A 17,098-nucleotide genomic window follows, 5' to 3' on the forward strand; every position below is an offset into this window, starting at 1 on the left:
TTGGAGACTTGAAGGATGAATAGGGATTTGGAGGGAAACAAGTGGTGGATGAGTTATGGGCAGAGGGTCAGCACAGGCAAAGTCACAGAAGAGGAAAGAACAGTGATGCTTAAGGAATGGTAAGTAATTTAGCATAGCTGGAGTATAAGGTACATGGGAGAATGTGGTGGAAAGTGGGGTTATACAGTTCAGGCAGAGATCAGATCATGCGAGGTTTGTTTGCCAGGCTAAAGGCATCTGGATTTTATCCTGTAGGTGATGAAGAGCCAGGGTAAAGTTTGAAATAGTTTTCTGTAGTATTGTTTAGTGTGGAATGACAGAGACAAGTGGTCAAGGCCATTGACACACAGAACTGAAGACTTCTCTGGGATCGGACACAACATGTTTATGGAAGCATCATTCTGCTTGGTTATATGATTTACTCCAACCTTGCTTTTTAGCCCAGGGTCAGGGATGAGATGTCAGATTCCCTATTGTTCTGTAACCATTCTAGTCCTAGATACCTCCAACTCACCCTATGTATAGGCAGAGAACCAAAAACAATCCCTGCCTCTCTGTTTTCAGTCCTGAAACCTTCCAAGGCATGTCTTCGAATCTGCAAAGCAGAGGAGTGAATGTTTAATGAAAAGGGCACATTACATCAGTGGCAAAATTCCTGAATTCAAATTCCGACTGCCACCTACTAGCTGCATGATCTTAAGCAAATTCTTTCCCTGTTGATGAGTTATGAGGATCAAATGCACATAGTGATGTGCTACTTAAATGTGAAAGTTAGTACTATTGTTTTATTATTACTGATAACAATATGTCAAAAAGAAATTAACAGAAAATAAGTGAATTGATAAATATTACATAATTGAGAATGAAAAGGAATGGGCAAAACAAAATTGCTGGTAGAAATCAGAGATTCCTTAGTAAAAGGTATTTTACCTCAAGCATTAACCCTTTGTTATTTTACCAATAAACTGAGAAGATAAAGGTGTGGTAAGAAGAGGGCATTCAATTGTTTCAAGAGCTTTAAAACCTTTCCAAAGATTTCCCCAAATTTATTTAATATTTCAGTTAAATTACTTTAAAATTTATCTCTTCAAATTGGAAGAAAATATTAAAAGTGAATACCAATCTTTATTTTTAGGTTGTGCTATTCAACAAAATTGAGGAATTTTTATATGCTATACATGTATCTTTGCCCATGAAGAGCTTATGATTTATTGGTGGAGGTGAGAAGTAAGAGTAAGTATACCAATAATTCTAGTTCAGTATAGAACATGGTAAGTGAACATTTTATGAGACACAAAGCAAGGAGAGATTGGGGCCTTTGGGGAAAGTGGAATTAACATTTATTGAGTACCTACGATGTACCTCATATATATTTTCTCATTTAATCCTCAAGAACTCTTTGAGGGATTAGATTATTAGTTATTAGAGAAAATAACATCTAAGATTAAACCTAAGTCTGTTATATTCCACAGCCAGTCCCTTTCCTGCCTATCACCTTGTATCTGGGAGAAACTGAGTTCCGTTTGGACAGAAAGCTAGGGTTTATAAAAATTGTTTCATTTGGAAAGTGTTAAATATTTATTAAACATAAAGTTGATGCTGTGAAAGAATAATGACATAATGAACACTGCTCTGTTTTACAAATTGGAACAATACCCTCAACTTTGAAGTTTTCAGTGTGCCATTCCCAGTCCTTTTCATCTGCTCTCAAACATAATGACAATCTGAATGTTATATTCTTAATTCTCTTGCTTTTATTATACAATTTTACCTTTTATGCTTTTTGCCAAAACAATATTTTATTTAGTTTTGCCTCTCCTCTATTTTTATCTAAATCAAATCGCTATGTATATATTCTTATGCAAAACTTTTCTCATTCGATAGTATGTCTCAAACATTCATTCGTGTAGGTGAGTGTTATTCTAGTTCATTTAGTTTTACTGTGCCATAGTATTTCAATTTATAAATATGCCGTAATTTAGTTACCAGTTATACTTTTGATGAGCATTTAGGCTGCTTTCAGGTTTTTGCTGTTACAAACAATACTGCTCTGATCTCTCTTGTTCCTGCTCCCAAACACATGCTCAAGAATTTCTACTCAGCAGAGTATGCCTATTTTCAACTTTACTAGATAATGCCTGTCACATAATTTTCCAAAGTGATTCTAGCAGTTTACACTATTTCCGCTAGCAGATTACTGTTCTGATTGTTCCAAATGCACACTGATTGTCAGACTTTTTGATATTTGCCAAGCTGGTGGCTGTAAAATGCTATCTTATAATATTATTGATGTGCATTTCCATGATTACTAATGAGGCTGAGCATCTTTTCATGTATTTATTGGTAATTTTTTTCCTTTTGTGAAGCATCTATTCAAGTATTTGACTATTTTTTAAATTGGACTACCTTTTCTACTTACTGATTTTTCCCTCTTCTGGATACTAATACTTTGTCAGTTACAAAGTAGGATGGACTTTGACAGAGAGAGATCATGGATATAGCAAGGGTAGACCAGGTGGACTATAGGGACAGAATACTGAGAGAAATGTTCAGGAAAACAACAATTAGTCTGATTTACAGAGGGTTGGGCAACTGTAGGTTAGAAATGGGAGATAAGTTTGGTTTGTATTGTTGAAAATCTTGAGGAAATCCATTTTAATTAATTAATGCCAGACCTTAGCCTAAAGACTCATGCTATATCCGTTTTTTAGAAATTTTAGAAATTGAAATAGAATAAATAACTGTACATTTCTCTCCTGTTTCTGCACTGAAGAAAAGTGTGTCTATCTGTGATAGGCAGAATAATGGCAACCAAAGATATTCACACCCTACTCCTCTCACCCAGAATCTGTGAATATATTGCCTCACTTGGCGAAAGAGACTGCAGATGTGGCTAAGGTTAAGAACCTTGTGATGGATTATCCAAGTGGGCCCAATCTAGTCACAGGAATTTTTAAAAGCAGAGAACATTTCCCACTGGTCAGAGAGACATGTGACCACAGAAGAATGGGCAGAGAGTTGCAACATTTCTGGCTTTGAAGATGAAGGAAGGGGACCACAAACTAAGGAGTATGAGATTCTCGCCTAGAGCCTCCAGAAAGGAACACAGCTCTAGCAACACCAGTAAAACCCGAGTCAGACTTTTGACTGACAGAACTGTGAAATAACTAATTTGTATTGTTTAAGCCACCAAGTTTGCAGGGATATGTAACAGCAGCGGTAGAAAACTAATACACCGGGCATATCTAAATTCAAAAAAACAAAAGCAAAGGGTTTTTGTTTGTTTGTTTGTTTGTTTGTTTTTTAAGGTTACCTTGGGAGAAGAAAGAGACTTGAAAAACTTAAAATCATGTTCTACTTCAAAGGCTTTAGGAGGTGTATGTTTGAAGAGCAAAGACTTCGAGCTCATTTTTTTCCATCTGCATATAAAGATACACATACACACACACACAAAAAAACCAGTTAAGGACATGCCCACACCTTTTATTTTCTGCCTAATCAGCAAGTATCCGTCATGTACTTCTTTGTCCGGGCCTCCAAATTCTCTGGCTCCCATGGCACCAGTCCTAACGATGTGACCTTTGCACTTAACTCTTATTCCACTTGGCTTCCCAGATTTCCCTCCAAAGAAACCACAGAGATGTGTACTAAATCTGAACATTCCATGTAGTTAAATTCATTAATAGCCATTGGGGGAAAAAAACCTGTATAGTAAGGATGAGGAAATCTCTGGTATAAAACCAATGTTTGATTTTTTTTTGTGACTCAGGTCAGCCCCCACTATAGTTAAAACTTACTTATGCATATATTTTAAAAGTTATAACCAAGTATTAAAACATTTTTTAAAGATAATAAGTAGTATGTTCTAAAATGCAGTACTTGTACAGAAGAAGGCTTGATTTGCTACACACAAGACATAATTATTTACTTATAACAAAATGTGAACACATATCCTACTTTAAGCTATCCCAAATGTATCATATCATTTCAAACTTCTGTATCTATCATTTATATCTCTTGCGTCTGCTTGTAATGTTCTCCACTAGTCATTCTTTATTTGTTCCACAATATCTTTTGAGTGCCTACTTTGTGCTAAGTACTGAACTAAGAACTGGGTATATAAAGATGTATAAAACATGGTTCTTGTCCTCAAGGAACTCAGAGAATAATGAAGAAATACATATTAACAAATTAGAATATAATGTTTTCAGTACTAAGATACATGGATGCTCAAGGCTCAGCAATTACCCGAGGAGATTGATCAACTTTGCTTGGTGAACTTTATCATATCCTGATGAGTCTTGGCTCTACTATACCACCTCTTACATTTTAGCCAGACTTCTTACCCAGTGCTCCTTACTGCCCAGCTAAGGCAAGCCTTGAACACTGCAATGGGATTTTGGCAGTCATTTGGAACCCTTTTTAATTGTTCCCAAACTGTTCCTGTTTTGAACCACATTCTGTGTGGTTTGTGACTCTTAGCTTCAATTCCTCTTTACAGCCATTCTACCAACTTTTGAACTAGATGATGGCATTGTGTCTCCCCAGCTTTGACCCACTTAGGATTTCCCTAAAAGACCTTATCTTAGACAGTCCTCTCTGATTCTTCCCACTTTGGACTCATCTTGTCAGCTATTCCAGTTCTGGTCTGCTGGATATTACCAGTCTAGGCAGTCTGGTCCTTTGAGGGCTAGACATTTAGACATCTATAATCTAGGACTGAGCTTTGCTGATGTTGAAAGCTCAAATGAGCACCAATCTCTTCCATTATAACAAAGATTCAGCCATGGTCAAAACCAGGACTGAGCTTTGCAAAAGCATAGAACAACTTTTGACCAATATTTTATTCTTTACTGGAGGACTATCCTCCCTCCCCTATGCCTTTAAGCATGCTCAAGTCTCCCCCACAAACAATCAAACTCATGAAACAAACTATTCTTCATCCTTACAGCTGTTTGACTTCCTTGCAAAGTAATCTATACTGTCATCACCTCACGTCTCCTATTTATTTCTCAACCAAGACAATGTGATTTTTACCCATCACTCTTTGAAATTTCACTCTCTAGAATCATCAGTGACCTCTCAGCTGACAGACATGCCAAAACCAGTGTTTACTTTTCTCTTGTCCTATGTGACTTCACTGCCACATTCTACAAATGTGTCCTCTCTACCACTTTTCTTATTCTCTCCTCCCTTGATTTTCATCACACCACTTGTTTATGACTTTCAACATGTTGGCTACTCCTTCTTAATGTTTTTCACTGTTTTTTCTTCCTTGGCCTGCTCTTTACAGGCTATTTCTTGATTTCTTCCTCAGTTTTCTGTTTTTTTTTTCCTCACTCTATACACAGGACATAAGTGACTTTTCCACATTGAAAACACTACTATGCTGATGACACCAAAATCTTTACCTATAAGTCTGACCTCTTTTGGGAGCTCCAGACAGATCTCACTGCTCATTAAATATATCCACTTGGAAGTCCCACAAACACCTCAGACTTAAATCTGTCCAAAACCAAACTTACCATCTTTTTCTTCAGACCTGCTTTTCCCCTTAGGTATTCTGTCACCGTGATTTCTGTAAAGTTAAAAATCCTTATGTTGGCCCATAAAAGTTTTACTGTGCTTTGGTCCCTATAGACTTTTCTCATTTTATTTCCTACTATATCCTCCCTAATTACTCCCTGGACTCCAAGCCTTGAAAGACTAACATAGTCTTTCACTGTTTAGTGCCTTTGCTTAAGCAATTGCCTCTTTGGTCTTTGTTTGATTAAATCCTATGTGTCACAGTATCATATAGTTTAATTTCATCTTCTCATCTAAAAGAAACCAAATGCTTTTACCTTTGCTGGTCAAATACCAGAGGATATTCATATTTTTGCTTCTTCTCTGTGAATTTGCTTTCTTCTTTTATTTCTATGGGATATTCATTAACATCACAAGGCAAAATAAAGTCACTTGTCTGTGATATTTCAAAGATTCTTCGCTGTCCAAAATATCCACAGTAATGACCATTGAGAGCATGCCAGAGCCTGGGGAAAGGCAAAGGTAGGGAGAAGAAAGTAACTGGAATTCAGTAGAAGTTATTCTGTTTATTAGATCATTTATATAGATTTTCACTGGCCCAACAGGTATTTTAAACTTGGGTCCTGGACACTTCCTATTAAATATATGGAGCTAATCATAACATAAACATTTTTATCAGTTAGAATTCTAATCTACAACAATTTTGGAAATGTCAATTTAAATCTATACTTATGATAATCATTTATTAAACCCAGAAGACAAGAAATAGATTTTTCCCAAAATAACAACACTTGTTCAACCTAATCAAGTTGACTTGTCAGTTGAATTAAGCTGTAGAATGGGCCATATCTCAGCTGTCTACTTTCTGTAAAAGCATCAATAGAACTTATGAGAGGAGATAGCTACTAATGGTTTCACTCTTACCAAAATCATCTCAATCTCCACCTACATTTCCTACTATTGTGGAAACACCATACTATGTTTTACAACTGAGTTCTGCAATAAGGTGGCAAAATAAGTGGTTCTTTATACATATGCATTATGTCACTCCAAGAAGTCCTTCTAAATAGCCCACATGGTTTAAAGTCATAAAGAATGTCATTAGCAGGAGTATGTGCTAATATGTAAATAAGACAAATAAATTATTGTTTGGCAGATCTTCTGTTTCTGTCTTGATTTCAAGCTTAAAATTGCATATGATGGAAACAATCATAATGTGCCTGCCTCAATGACCCAGAAGAAAAATAATAATCTAAATGAATTAGATTTAGAGGAGAATAATCTAAATGAATTAAGAGTAGATTCCACAAAGTACAAGTGGTATCCCAGATCAAAGAGGTAGGCACTGAGGAGTAGGTAGAACAGAAGTATCCAGTCAGGAAACCTCACACTTGACAGTGTCCTGAGAATGTACCATTCCTTCCAAATTTCAATTCCCCAATGCTACATAGGTATTTTCATGGACTTCCCAGAGGCTTGACCAAAGTGAAATGGACTAGCCCTTTCAACACAGAAGTTAGAGGGGTAAGGGACTAACTTTAGGACAACTCTAAATTCATTCTGCTGGAGGCAAGGACTGAAGTAATGTTTGGTCTCCTTGTTTTGTGGTGTTTCCTACTCCATGTGAAACTCTCCCAAGTGACTGATCCTATCTCTCAGCCTGAATTTCTGAGCCTCAGATATGGATCCTTAGCCCTTTCTATCCTCTGTCCCAGAGCTAAGCTTTTATTATGCTTTTTCCTATTATAAAATCAACCTTTCTGACAAACAAGATTTAGAGTGTTAAAACTGCCTACTCCTTTAGAAAGTGGCAGCTAGTATTAGCAGAAGGACTTATTTATGAAGAGAACTGTATTCTGAGATAGCTGTTAATAGAGCTAGGTTTCTTGAACTGAGTATTTACGGATAGCTTCACTTGAAGGAATTGTAAGAGTAATTTCTCCATGCCAAGGATAACTGGTTTGAGCAGGATTTCCTACCTTTACTGCATGTTTGCCTTTACTGGTGAACTTTTCCATTCGTAATTTTCTTGTTTCTAGTTGTGGCCTTTTCTTTTCTGCCTAGAGAAGTTCGCTTAGTATTTCTGTAAAGCTGGTTTGGTGATGCTGAATTCTCTTAGCTTTTTGTAAAGCTTTATTTCTCCATCATATCTGAACAAGAGCCTTGCTGGGTAGAGTTTTCTTGGTTGTAGGTTCTTCCCTTTCATCACGTTAAATATCTCATGCCACTCCCTTCTGGTATGCAGAATTTCTGCTGAGAAATCAGCCAATAACCTTATGGAAGTTCCCTTGTACATTATTTGTTGTTTTTCCCTTGTTGCTTTTAATATTTTCTCTTTATCTTTAATTTTTGTCAGTTTGATTCATTTGTGTCTCGGCATGTTCCTCCTTGGGTTTTTCCTGCCTGGGACTCTGCACTTCCTGGACTTGGGTGACTCTTCTTTCTCATGTTAAGGAAGTTTTCAGCTATTATCTCTTCAAATATTTTTCAGGCCCTTTCTCTCTTCTCCTTCTGGGACCCCTATAATGTGAATGTTGGTAAATTTAATGTTGTCCCAGAGGTCTCTTAAACTGTCCTCATGTCTTTTCATTCTTTTTTCTATATTCTGTTCTGCAACAGTGATTTCCACCATTTTCTCTTACAGCTCACTTATCTATTCTTCTGCCTCAGTTGTTCCATTATTGATTCCTTCTAGTGTATTTTTCATTTCAGTTATTGTATTGTTCCTCTCTGTTTGTTTGTTCTTAAGTTCTTCGAGGTCTTTGTTAAACATTTCTTCTATCTTCTGTCTCTGTGCCTCTACTCTTTTTTTCTGAGATCTTGGATCATCTTTACTGTCATTACTCTGAATTCTTTTTCAGGTAGATTGCCTATCTCTACTTCACTTAGTTGTTCTTCTGGGGTTTTATCTTATTCCTTCTTCTGGGACAGAGTCCTCTCCCATCTCATTTTGTCTAACTTTCTGTGATTGCAGTTTCCGTTCTTCAGGCTGCAGTGTTGTAGTTCTTCTTGCTTCTGCTGTCTGCCCTCTTGTGGATGAGGCTGTCTAAGAGGCTTGTGCAGCCTTCCTTGTGAGAGGGACTTGGACCTGCCCACTAGTGGGTGGATCTGGGACTTGTCCCTCTGGTGGGCAGGGCCTTGTCAAGCAGTGTGTTTATCAGGTGGCTGTTTTTTCAGGGAGACTTTAAGTGGCCTGTCTGCTGATGGTTCAGGCTGTATTCCCATCCTGTTGGTTGTTTGGCCTGAGGCATCCCAGCACTGGTGCCCACAGGCTGTTGGGTGGGGCCAGGTCTTGTTGAGAAAATGGCAGCCTTCAAGAGGGCTCACACCAATGAGTACTCACCTGAACTGGTTCTGCCAGTGTCCTTGTCCCTGCAGTGAGCCATAGCCAGCCCCCTCCTCTGCAGAAGCACCTCTAATACTAGCAGGTACGTCTGGCCCAGTCTCTTATGATTTCACCACTTTTTCCCTGGGTCCTGGTACACATGAGGCCCTGTGTGCACCCTCCAAGAGTGGAGTTTCTGTTTCCACCATCCTGTGGAATTCCTGTGATCAAACCCCACTAGCCTTCAAAGCCAAATTCTCTGGGGGCTCCTCCTTCCATTGCCAGACACCCAGGCTGGGGAGCCTGACATGGTGCTCAGAACTTTCACTCCATGGGAGTATTTCTGTGGTATAATTATTTTCAAGTTTGTGGGTTACCCACTTGGAGTGTCTGGGATTGATTTTATCATGATTGCACCCCTGCTACCATCTTGTTTGGGCTTTTTCTTTGTCTTTGGGTGTAAGGTGTCTTTTTTGGTAGGTTCCAGCTTTTGTTCTGGGTGTTTGTTCAGCAGTTAGTTGTAATTTTGGTGTTCTGTAAGAAGGGGTGAACTTACATCCTTCTTCTCTGCTGTCTTGTCTCCTCCTCCTCATTATCATGATTTTAAGACATTTTAATATGTAGCAATCTGTCTCAATAATGATCATAAAATTTCCTTTTTCTTTATGTATATGTGTATGTATTTTTAGCATTTTGTGTATGTATAGTTAGTATTACTAGGCAATTAAAAACAAGTAGGCTTTGTAGAGCATGGCCATTATAGTTATTAATACGGAGGTAGTAGATCTTAAAAGTGCTCACTAGAAGCAAAAAAAATTTTTGTAACTATGTATGGTGACAAATATTAACTAGACTTATTGTAATCATTTCACAGTATATACATATATTAAAACATTATGTTGTACACCTGAAACTAGTATAATGTTATATATAAATTATACCTCAATTTTAAAAAAGAAAGCTGATCCTGAAGGGAAGCTCTCTAGAGAATGTAATTGATTACAGTCCTAGTAAATCATCTCTGTTTGCTCCAATTGCAGCACTGTGCTCACCCCTCTGAAGCAGGTGAAGCAACCAAGGAAGAAAAGAACCATAAAAACAAGTAGGCTTTGTAATATCAATCACATTGTCATTGAAACAATTAGCTCACTTTCACTTTTCCCAGTATTAGTTGTTCTTTCCTATGATTTTTTTAATGACTTCTGATCCTATGTATTCTATGGTCTTATCTGGGCTTGGGTCTATCTCTTAGCTACCCATATTGCTTAATGATTTGAGATAATTCTGTAAGAACACTTGTACTGAAAGTATTTATTATCCTTTTAATGTTGATGAGCATAGCATCTCATTTCCTTGGGTGTGGAAAAGAATTGCAAATCAGTGGCTACCTTCTCAAAGCCCTTCTGTATTATGTTTTATTTGTTTGTTTATTTATTTTAATCAGCTAATCAAGATTGCTTTTATGATGCTATAGAGGGTGTGAAGAAAAGGGAACCCTCTTGCACTGTTGGTGGGAATGTAAATTGATACAGCCACTATGGAGAACAGTATGGAGGTTCCTTGAAAAACTAAAAATAGAACTACCATATGACCCAGAAATCCCACTACTGGGCATATACCCTGAGAAAACCATAATTCAAACAGAGACATGTACCACAATGTCCATTGCAGCACTATTTACAATAGCCAGGACATGGAAGCAACCTAAGTGTCCATCGACAGATGAATGGATAAAGAAGATGTGGCACATATATATAATGGAATATTACTCAGCCATAAAAAGAAACAAAATTGAGTTTTTTGTAATGAGGTGGATGGACCTAGAGTCTGTCATACAGAGTGAAGTCAGAAAGAGAAAAACAAATACTGTATGTTAACACATATATATGGAATCTAAAAAAAAAAAAGTGGTTCTGATGAACCTAGGGGCAGACAGGAATAAAGACACAGACATAGAGAATGGACTTGAGGACACGGGGAGGGGGAAAGGTAAGATGGGACGAAGTGAGAGAGTAACACTGACATATACACACTACCAAATGTATAATAGATAGCTAGTGGGAAGCAGCCGCATAGCACAGGGAGATCAGCTAGGTGCTTTGTGACCACCTAGAGGGGTGGAATAGGAGGGTGAGAGGGAGACGCAAGAGGGAGGGGATATGGAAATATATGTATACGTCTAGCTGATTCACTTTGTTAAAAACCAGAAACTAACACAACATTGTAAAGCAATTATACTCCAATAAAGATGTTAAAAATAAAATAAAATGTTTGTTTTCTCCAGAAAAAAAAAGATTGCATTTATGATATATACTCCAACTTTAGCTTAAAATCCTTTACCTCTCACACCCTGATTTCACTATATGAAGGTCCATACCTCACTGAGCCATCGATGGAGGCAGTAAGCACCACTTGTTTGTCTTCTACATAGATTATTTGAATAATTTCTGAAGAATGAGCACGCCAGGACAGCAGCTGTTTGAATTTCTAGACAGCAACAATAAAGCATATCTCATGTAATAAGTATGTACTGATTCAAATTCAATCTTGAGCAAAAAATCGTTAATCATTAAAGAGCTAAGCTAATGAATGAATGGTGTGGACATCTGCACAAGACAATGAAATGCCCACCCCAATTATCCTTTCTTTTGTTTGTTGAGGTACCAAAAATTCTATTTATAGATATTTTTTAATCTATACATATCCCTGGGACAGGAACTATCTTACATCTTTAGCAACTTATCATTTAATTAAGGATTAGCAATTCATTTAGTTGAGGATAAATAGAGAACCAGATGAAAGAAAAGTCTTAGTAGAAGTGTTGCGGGGGGACTGAAAGATATAATCAGGAGCAGGAGAAAGCAGAGTTAAAGAGGAAGTCCAAAGGTGAGATTGGCAAGAAGACTTTTCCTATTTCCAAATTTTATCCAAAGCTCCCTGGCTAATTGTTTTTGTTTGCTTTGTTTTTGTTTTTTGTTTTGTTTTGTTCTGTTCTGTTTTTTGGTGGTGACAGTGGCGTATATATGATAATTATATACCACAAGGAATTAACAAAAGGAATGGGCCCAGCTCATTCTCTCTCAAAGACATCTTGAGGCTTGATTGGTATGTTCCTTCAGGATATGACTTATCCTCAAGTTTAGAGCCTCTAAACGGACTCTAGAAGAAAATTTTAAACTGTGTGAACTAGAGTTGTCAACTGGGGAGCTTGCTCTGCAGTAATATCCCTGTAAAATATATTCCCTCTCTATCACTGATGAACCCAAACTAAGATATTACTTCCTCCTGCTCATCTATGTGGGAGCTAGAATTCTTAAAAATAAAATAAAATGTTTGTTTTCTCCAGAAAAAAAAAGATTGCATTTATGATATATACTCCAACTTTAGCTTAAAATCCTTTACCTCTCACACCCTGATTTCACTATATGAAGGTCCATACCTCACTGAGCCATCGATGGAGGCAGTAAGCACCACTTGTTTGTCTTCTACATAGATTATTTGAATAATTTCTGAAGAATGAGCACGCCAGGACAGCAGCTGTTTGAATTTCTAGACAGCAACAATAAAGCATATCTCATGTAATAAGTATGTACTGATTCAAATTCAATCTTGAGCAAAAAATCGTTAATCATTAAAGAGCTAAGCTAATGAATGAATGGTGTGGACATCTGCACAAGACAATGAAATGCCCACCCCAATTATCCTTTCTTTTGTTTGTTGAGGTACCAAAAATTCTATTTATAGATATTTTTTAATCTATACATATCCCTGGGACAGGAACTATCTTACATCTTTAGCAACTTATCATTTAATTAAGGATTAGCAATTCATTTAGTTGAGGATAAATAGAGGACCAGATGAAAGAAAAGTCTTAGTAGAAGTGTTGCGGGGGGACTGAAAGATATAATCAGGAGCAGGAGAAAGCAGAGTTAAAGAGGAAGTCCAAAGGTGAGATTGGCAAGAAGACTTTTCCTATTTCCAAATTTTATCCAAAGCTCCCTGGCTAATTGTTTTTGTTTGCTTTGTTTTTGTTTTTTGTTTTGTTTTGTTCTGTTCTGTTTTTTGGTGGTGACAGTGGCGTATATATGATAATTATATACCACAAGGAATTAACAAAAGGAATGGGCCCAGCTCATTCTCTCTCAAAGACATCTTGAGGCTTGATTGGTATGTTCCTTCAGGATATGACTTATCCTCAAGTTTAGAGCCTCTAAACGGACTCTAGAAGAAAATTTTAAACTGTGTGAACTAGAGTTGTCAACTGGGGAGCTTGCTCTGCAGTAATATCCCTGTAAAATATATTCCCTCTCTATCACTGATGAACCCAAACTAAGATATTACTTCCTCCTGCTCATCTATGTGGGAGCTAGAATTCTGGCAGCTTAGAGTTCTATAAGGCCTGAATTCATTTAGACTTTAACATAGGTTGGGCATAATTCCTCCTAAATTTCTTGACCTTCTGATTCAATTCCATGTTCCTAAAGAGCCATGGCAAAATCTGCATTCTTCTACTTATTTTCTCACAGCTTTTCAAGAACATTTGGTCATCCAAAGGTTCTTTCCCTGCCTTGGGATGGGATTCTCTAAGGCAAGTATTTCAATAATATGGACCACATCTATAGTAAGAAATACATTTTACTTCATGACCCAGTAAACACATGCAATACCTGCACATGCATCTGAAACAAGTTTCAGTATCCTTTACAAAGGATACTTAACCTTATTATGTATAATGTATACTGATATTGTCTATTCTATTGTATTGTATTCATTCCACTCCATTCTCTTCTATTTTCATAAAAGTATTGCTTGCCACTTATTAAATTGATTTGATGACTCCCCCTAGTGGATCACAGCCTGTAATTAGAAAAACACTGATCTAAGACTTTTTTTCTATAGGCATGTGAATATAATCATGTATTATTTCCCTTTCTGTGGATAGGTTTTGACTACCCTATCTCTTAGACTATCGGTATTCCATGGAGCATCTTTTAAACAGTACTGTTGCAAGAGAACCAGATTAACCTCTGATTTATAGACTGATGTTTTCACTATAGTTGTAATCTATAACTGAATCTGGTTTAATGCATGGTACATATTAGTGTATGTAATAATGAGGCATCTTATGACCAGATTATGTCATATATTTATAAATAAGCAGCCAGATACAAATTGAAAAGTCGCATTGTCCAAATAAAGAAAACGTTGAAATGAGGTTGAATAGGGAACAATTTAAATACATTATTAAAATAGATTATCTTCTTTTAAATTGGTGAAAATGCTTTAAAATCAATTCCACTATTATTCTAATTCAATATTAATACGTAACTTTGTTTTAAAGATTTTCTCTGAATTTTGAAAGATCTTGATTGCCAGTTTGTAGGAAGTCCATTTGCAAAAATGTAGGTTTTGAATTGTATTTTTTATCTGCTCAAATTAATAGAATATTGATAATCATCATAAGTAAGAGAAAACAGTTAGATAACCCTCTACTCATAGATGGTTCAAGCATATCATTATTTTTGTTCTGCTCACAGCATGGCTTATAGTTGAAACAGTAAGTTGAAACTTAGCGTTTTCCATTTGCTAGCAGTATGTGTTATATATGGAAAGAGCATTAGGTTCTGGCCCTGACTTCATCATTAACTGTGATGTGATCCCAGGCAGGCCACTCTCTGATTTCCCCTCTGCAAATTGAAGATAATCATACTAAAGCTAAATATCTGAACTTTATAAAAACAATAATTTGTTCTTGGAAACAAAAAGAAAACTCTATAGATCAAAGGAAATAATGTTTGAAACAATAACCATTCTAAAACACTCTGCAAGGAATCCTATCCTAATCCACGTATCCATATGTTAGTATTAATACCAATAATCCAAAAACAAAACATTATTTAAGCAAATATTTAGCTTTTGGATTTGAAGTATTAACTTTAAGAGAAATAAGCCTATGATAAAATAGTGCTTCCTTGCTGTACTCTTTAATTAGTGTTTAGTTCTTATAATATATGTAGATTTATTTGCGTATCCACATACATACAAGAAGTGCATATTTAAATGGTTAACAAATAAGGATGTTGACATTTACATTGCATTAACACTAAAAATAGAATAGCATATATTTAATTATAAGGATGATTTAGACTAGAGGGGAAGAAGAGTTTCTTGAAAATAATAATGTCTGGGAACTAGGCTGGGCTTGAAAAGAAAGGTTATGGAACTTTCTTCTATGAAGTTGTATAAGATATAGACAATGACTGGAGGACTAAATGATGTATGAATTCTTTTAAGCTCTGGGTTTCCACATAGACTCTAACAAATAAGTCAAAACATGAAATAGATGCAGAGTGACCAGTGGCTGGTTTGCTCACTCACTCATTCATCCCCTATTTTCTCCAGTACACCATTGTTATTTGCCATATAGCTTAAGTTTCAATAGTAGTATATATGACTTGAGAATAGGCAGTCGTGTCTTGTATTTCTATCTTTTGTGGTGTCTAGCACAGAGAAATGCTCAATAAATATATGTTGATTCATTAATTAAACTAAAACTAAAGTTCTTACCTTTTCATCATGAGGTGGATCCAGGAAGGAACTAATACTGCAAAGGATAACGTGTCCTTCTGTATGAAATTTAAACATTGGAATTTTAAATTAGATATTCTGTTGTCTAAGTAAATACTATTCAGACTTGTTTTGAATCAGGCATTTAAAATGGTAAATAAAATAGTATCTGAGAGGTGCAGTGGTGGCAGCTGCAGCAGGGATGTGAGCAAGGCAGTGACCATGTGGGAAGTGGTCTCACTCTTGGGAAGCTGCTGGGCACCGTTGCTGTGCTGAACGTGGTCCTGTACCTGCTCTGGGTGTTCTTAGTGATGGCCTGAAAATCTGGTGGTGCCAGCCACTCGGAGCTAATCCACAACCTCCGCAAAAATGGAATCATCAAGACAAAGTATTTGAAGTAATGCTGGCCACAGACCACTCCCACTATGCAAGATGAAACCCTTATATGGATTCTCCACAATCAATAGGGTTCCAAGCAAAAATCAGTGCTCCACACATGCATGCATATGCACTTGTACTTCTATTTGATTAATTGCATGAAGGAGCTAAAGCTTTTGATGTAGAATATGGAAGTGGAATTCTTACTTCATGTTTTGCATGAAGTTGGATCTAGTGGAAAAGTCATAGGAATTGATCACATTAAAGAGCTAGTAGATGATCCAATGCTTTTGTTTTCAGGGAGAGTGCAACTGATTGTGGGAGATGGAAGAATGGAGTATGCTGAAGAAGCCCTGTATGATGCTATTCATGTAGGATCTGCAACCCCAGTTGTGCCCCAGGTTCTAATAGACCAGTTAAAGCCTGGTGGAAGATTGATATTACCAGTTGGTCCTGCAGGTGGAAACCAGATGTTGGAACAGTATGACAAGCTACAAGATGGCAGTGTCAAAATGAAATCTCTGATGGGAGTGATATACATGCCTTTAACAGATTAAAACAAACAAACAAACAAAAAAACCACAGTGGTCTAGGGACGAACTGCTGCTTTTAAGCAACATCAGCTTGACCTGTATATAATATTACAGTGTATTGCTCACCTCAGTCCTTAAAGCTTTTTGAAAATCAACAGCATCACAGCTTGTTTTGGGCTTTCATACACTATTTTCAGCATGAAAATGTGTTGTTTTGTAGGATTTCTAATCCTTCAAAGAGGCACAGAAGCCAAACTGGTAGAAGAAGGATGCTAAGTATAAATTTGTGTATTATTACTTTAACGTGCCTACATTTTACTTTACATATTAAAAGAAGGGGTTCTGCAAAGTGGAAAACTTAGTTTGTGAATTGATTTTGAGGAGCGGTTTTTCTTTTCTTAGACACTTAGTTCTGTTCTGATGTTAATTTATCAGATTGCTTTTGTGTATCAGATAACACCACCATTCACAAGTTAAGTTTCTTGGATTTTGGTTGTCTGTTCAATGCTACAAAGAAAATAGAGATGAGCTTCCTTTTTAAAGCTTTTGACGTGGTGTCGTAGAATGGCATGTTGTAGATACAATCAGCTGCTCTGTTACCTTAAAACTAAGCATTTGTAAATATTAAAACTTAAGAAGATGGCAAGTGGGGCTTCCCTGGTGGCGCAGCGGTTGCGCGTCCGCCTGCCGATGCAGGGGAACCGGGTTCGCGCCCCGGTCTGGGAGGATCCCACGTGCCGCGGAGCGGCTGGGCCCGTGAGCCATGGCC

At 37.0% G+C, this 17,098-nt stretch overlaps 2 protein-coding genes across 10 annotated transcripts in view; one reads left to right on the top strand and one right to left on the bottom strand.

Moving 5' to 3' along the window:
• LOC102975635 (protein-L-isoaspartate(D-aspartate) O-methyltransferase-like) overlaps positions 1–17,098 on the top strand; it is a 194,397-nt gene that overhangs the window by 90,880 nt on the left and 86,419 nt on the right. For 2 of the 8 annotated variants that reach the window (XR_008617093.1, XR_008617097.1), the window contains 2 exons: positions 9,892–9,953; positions 16,097–17,075. The exons of 1 other annotated variant lie outside the window; for it this stretch is intronic. Coding sequence is in view for 2 of the 7 variants with exons in the window: in XM_028488662.2 (XP_028344463.1) it covers positions 16,097–16,353 (257 nt within the window). In the remaining 5 variants the exon portion in view is untranslated. Of the gene's footprint in view, positions 1–9,891; positions 9,954–13,377; positions 13,422–16,096; positions 17,076–17,098 lie in introns of those variants that run through there. 5 more of the 8 variants (XR_008617092.1, XR_008617094.1, XM_028488662.2 and 2 more) reach the window with 3 other exon arrangements.
• WDR64 (WD repeat domain 64) overlaps positions 1–17,098 on the bottom strand; it is a 168,510-nt gene that overhangs the window by 8,845 nt on the left and 142,567 nt on the right. For both annotated transcript variants that reach the window (XM_007118137.3, XM_028488653.1), the window contains 5 exons: positions 15,419–15,477; positions 12,291–12,400; positions 5,844–6,032; positions 3,314–3,419; positions 515–595 (listed from right to left, as the gene is read on the bottom strand). In XM_007118137.3, coding sequence (XP_007118199.2) covers positions 515–595; positions 3,314–3,419; positions 5,844–6,032; positions 12,291–12,400; positions 15,419–15,477 — 545 coding nt within the window. The remainder of the gene's footprint in view (positions 1–514; positions 596–3,313; positions 3,420–5,843; positions 6,033–12,290; positions 12,401–15,418; positions 15,478–17,098) is intronic.

This window comes from Physeter macrocephalus, chromosome 4 (genome assembly GCF_002837175.3).
Source record: "Physeter macrocephalus isolate SW-GA chromosome 4, ASM283717v5, whole genome shotgun sequence".
Classification (NCBI taxonomy): domain Eukaryota; kingdom Metazoa; phylum Chordata; class Mammalia; order Artiodactyla; family Physeteridae; genus Physeter; species Physeter macrocephalus.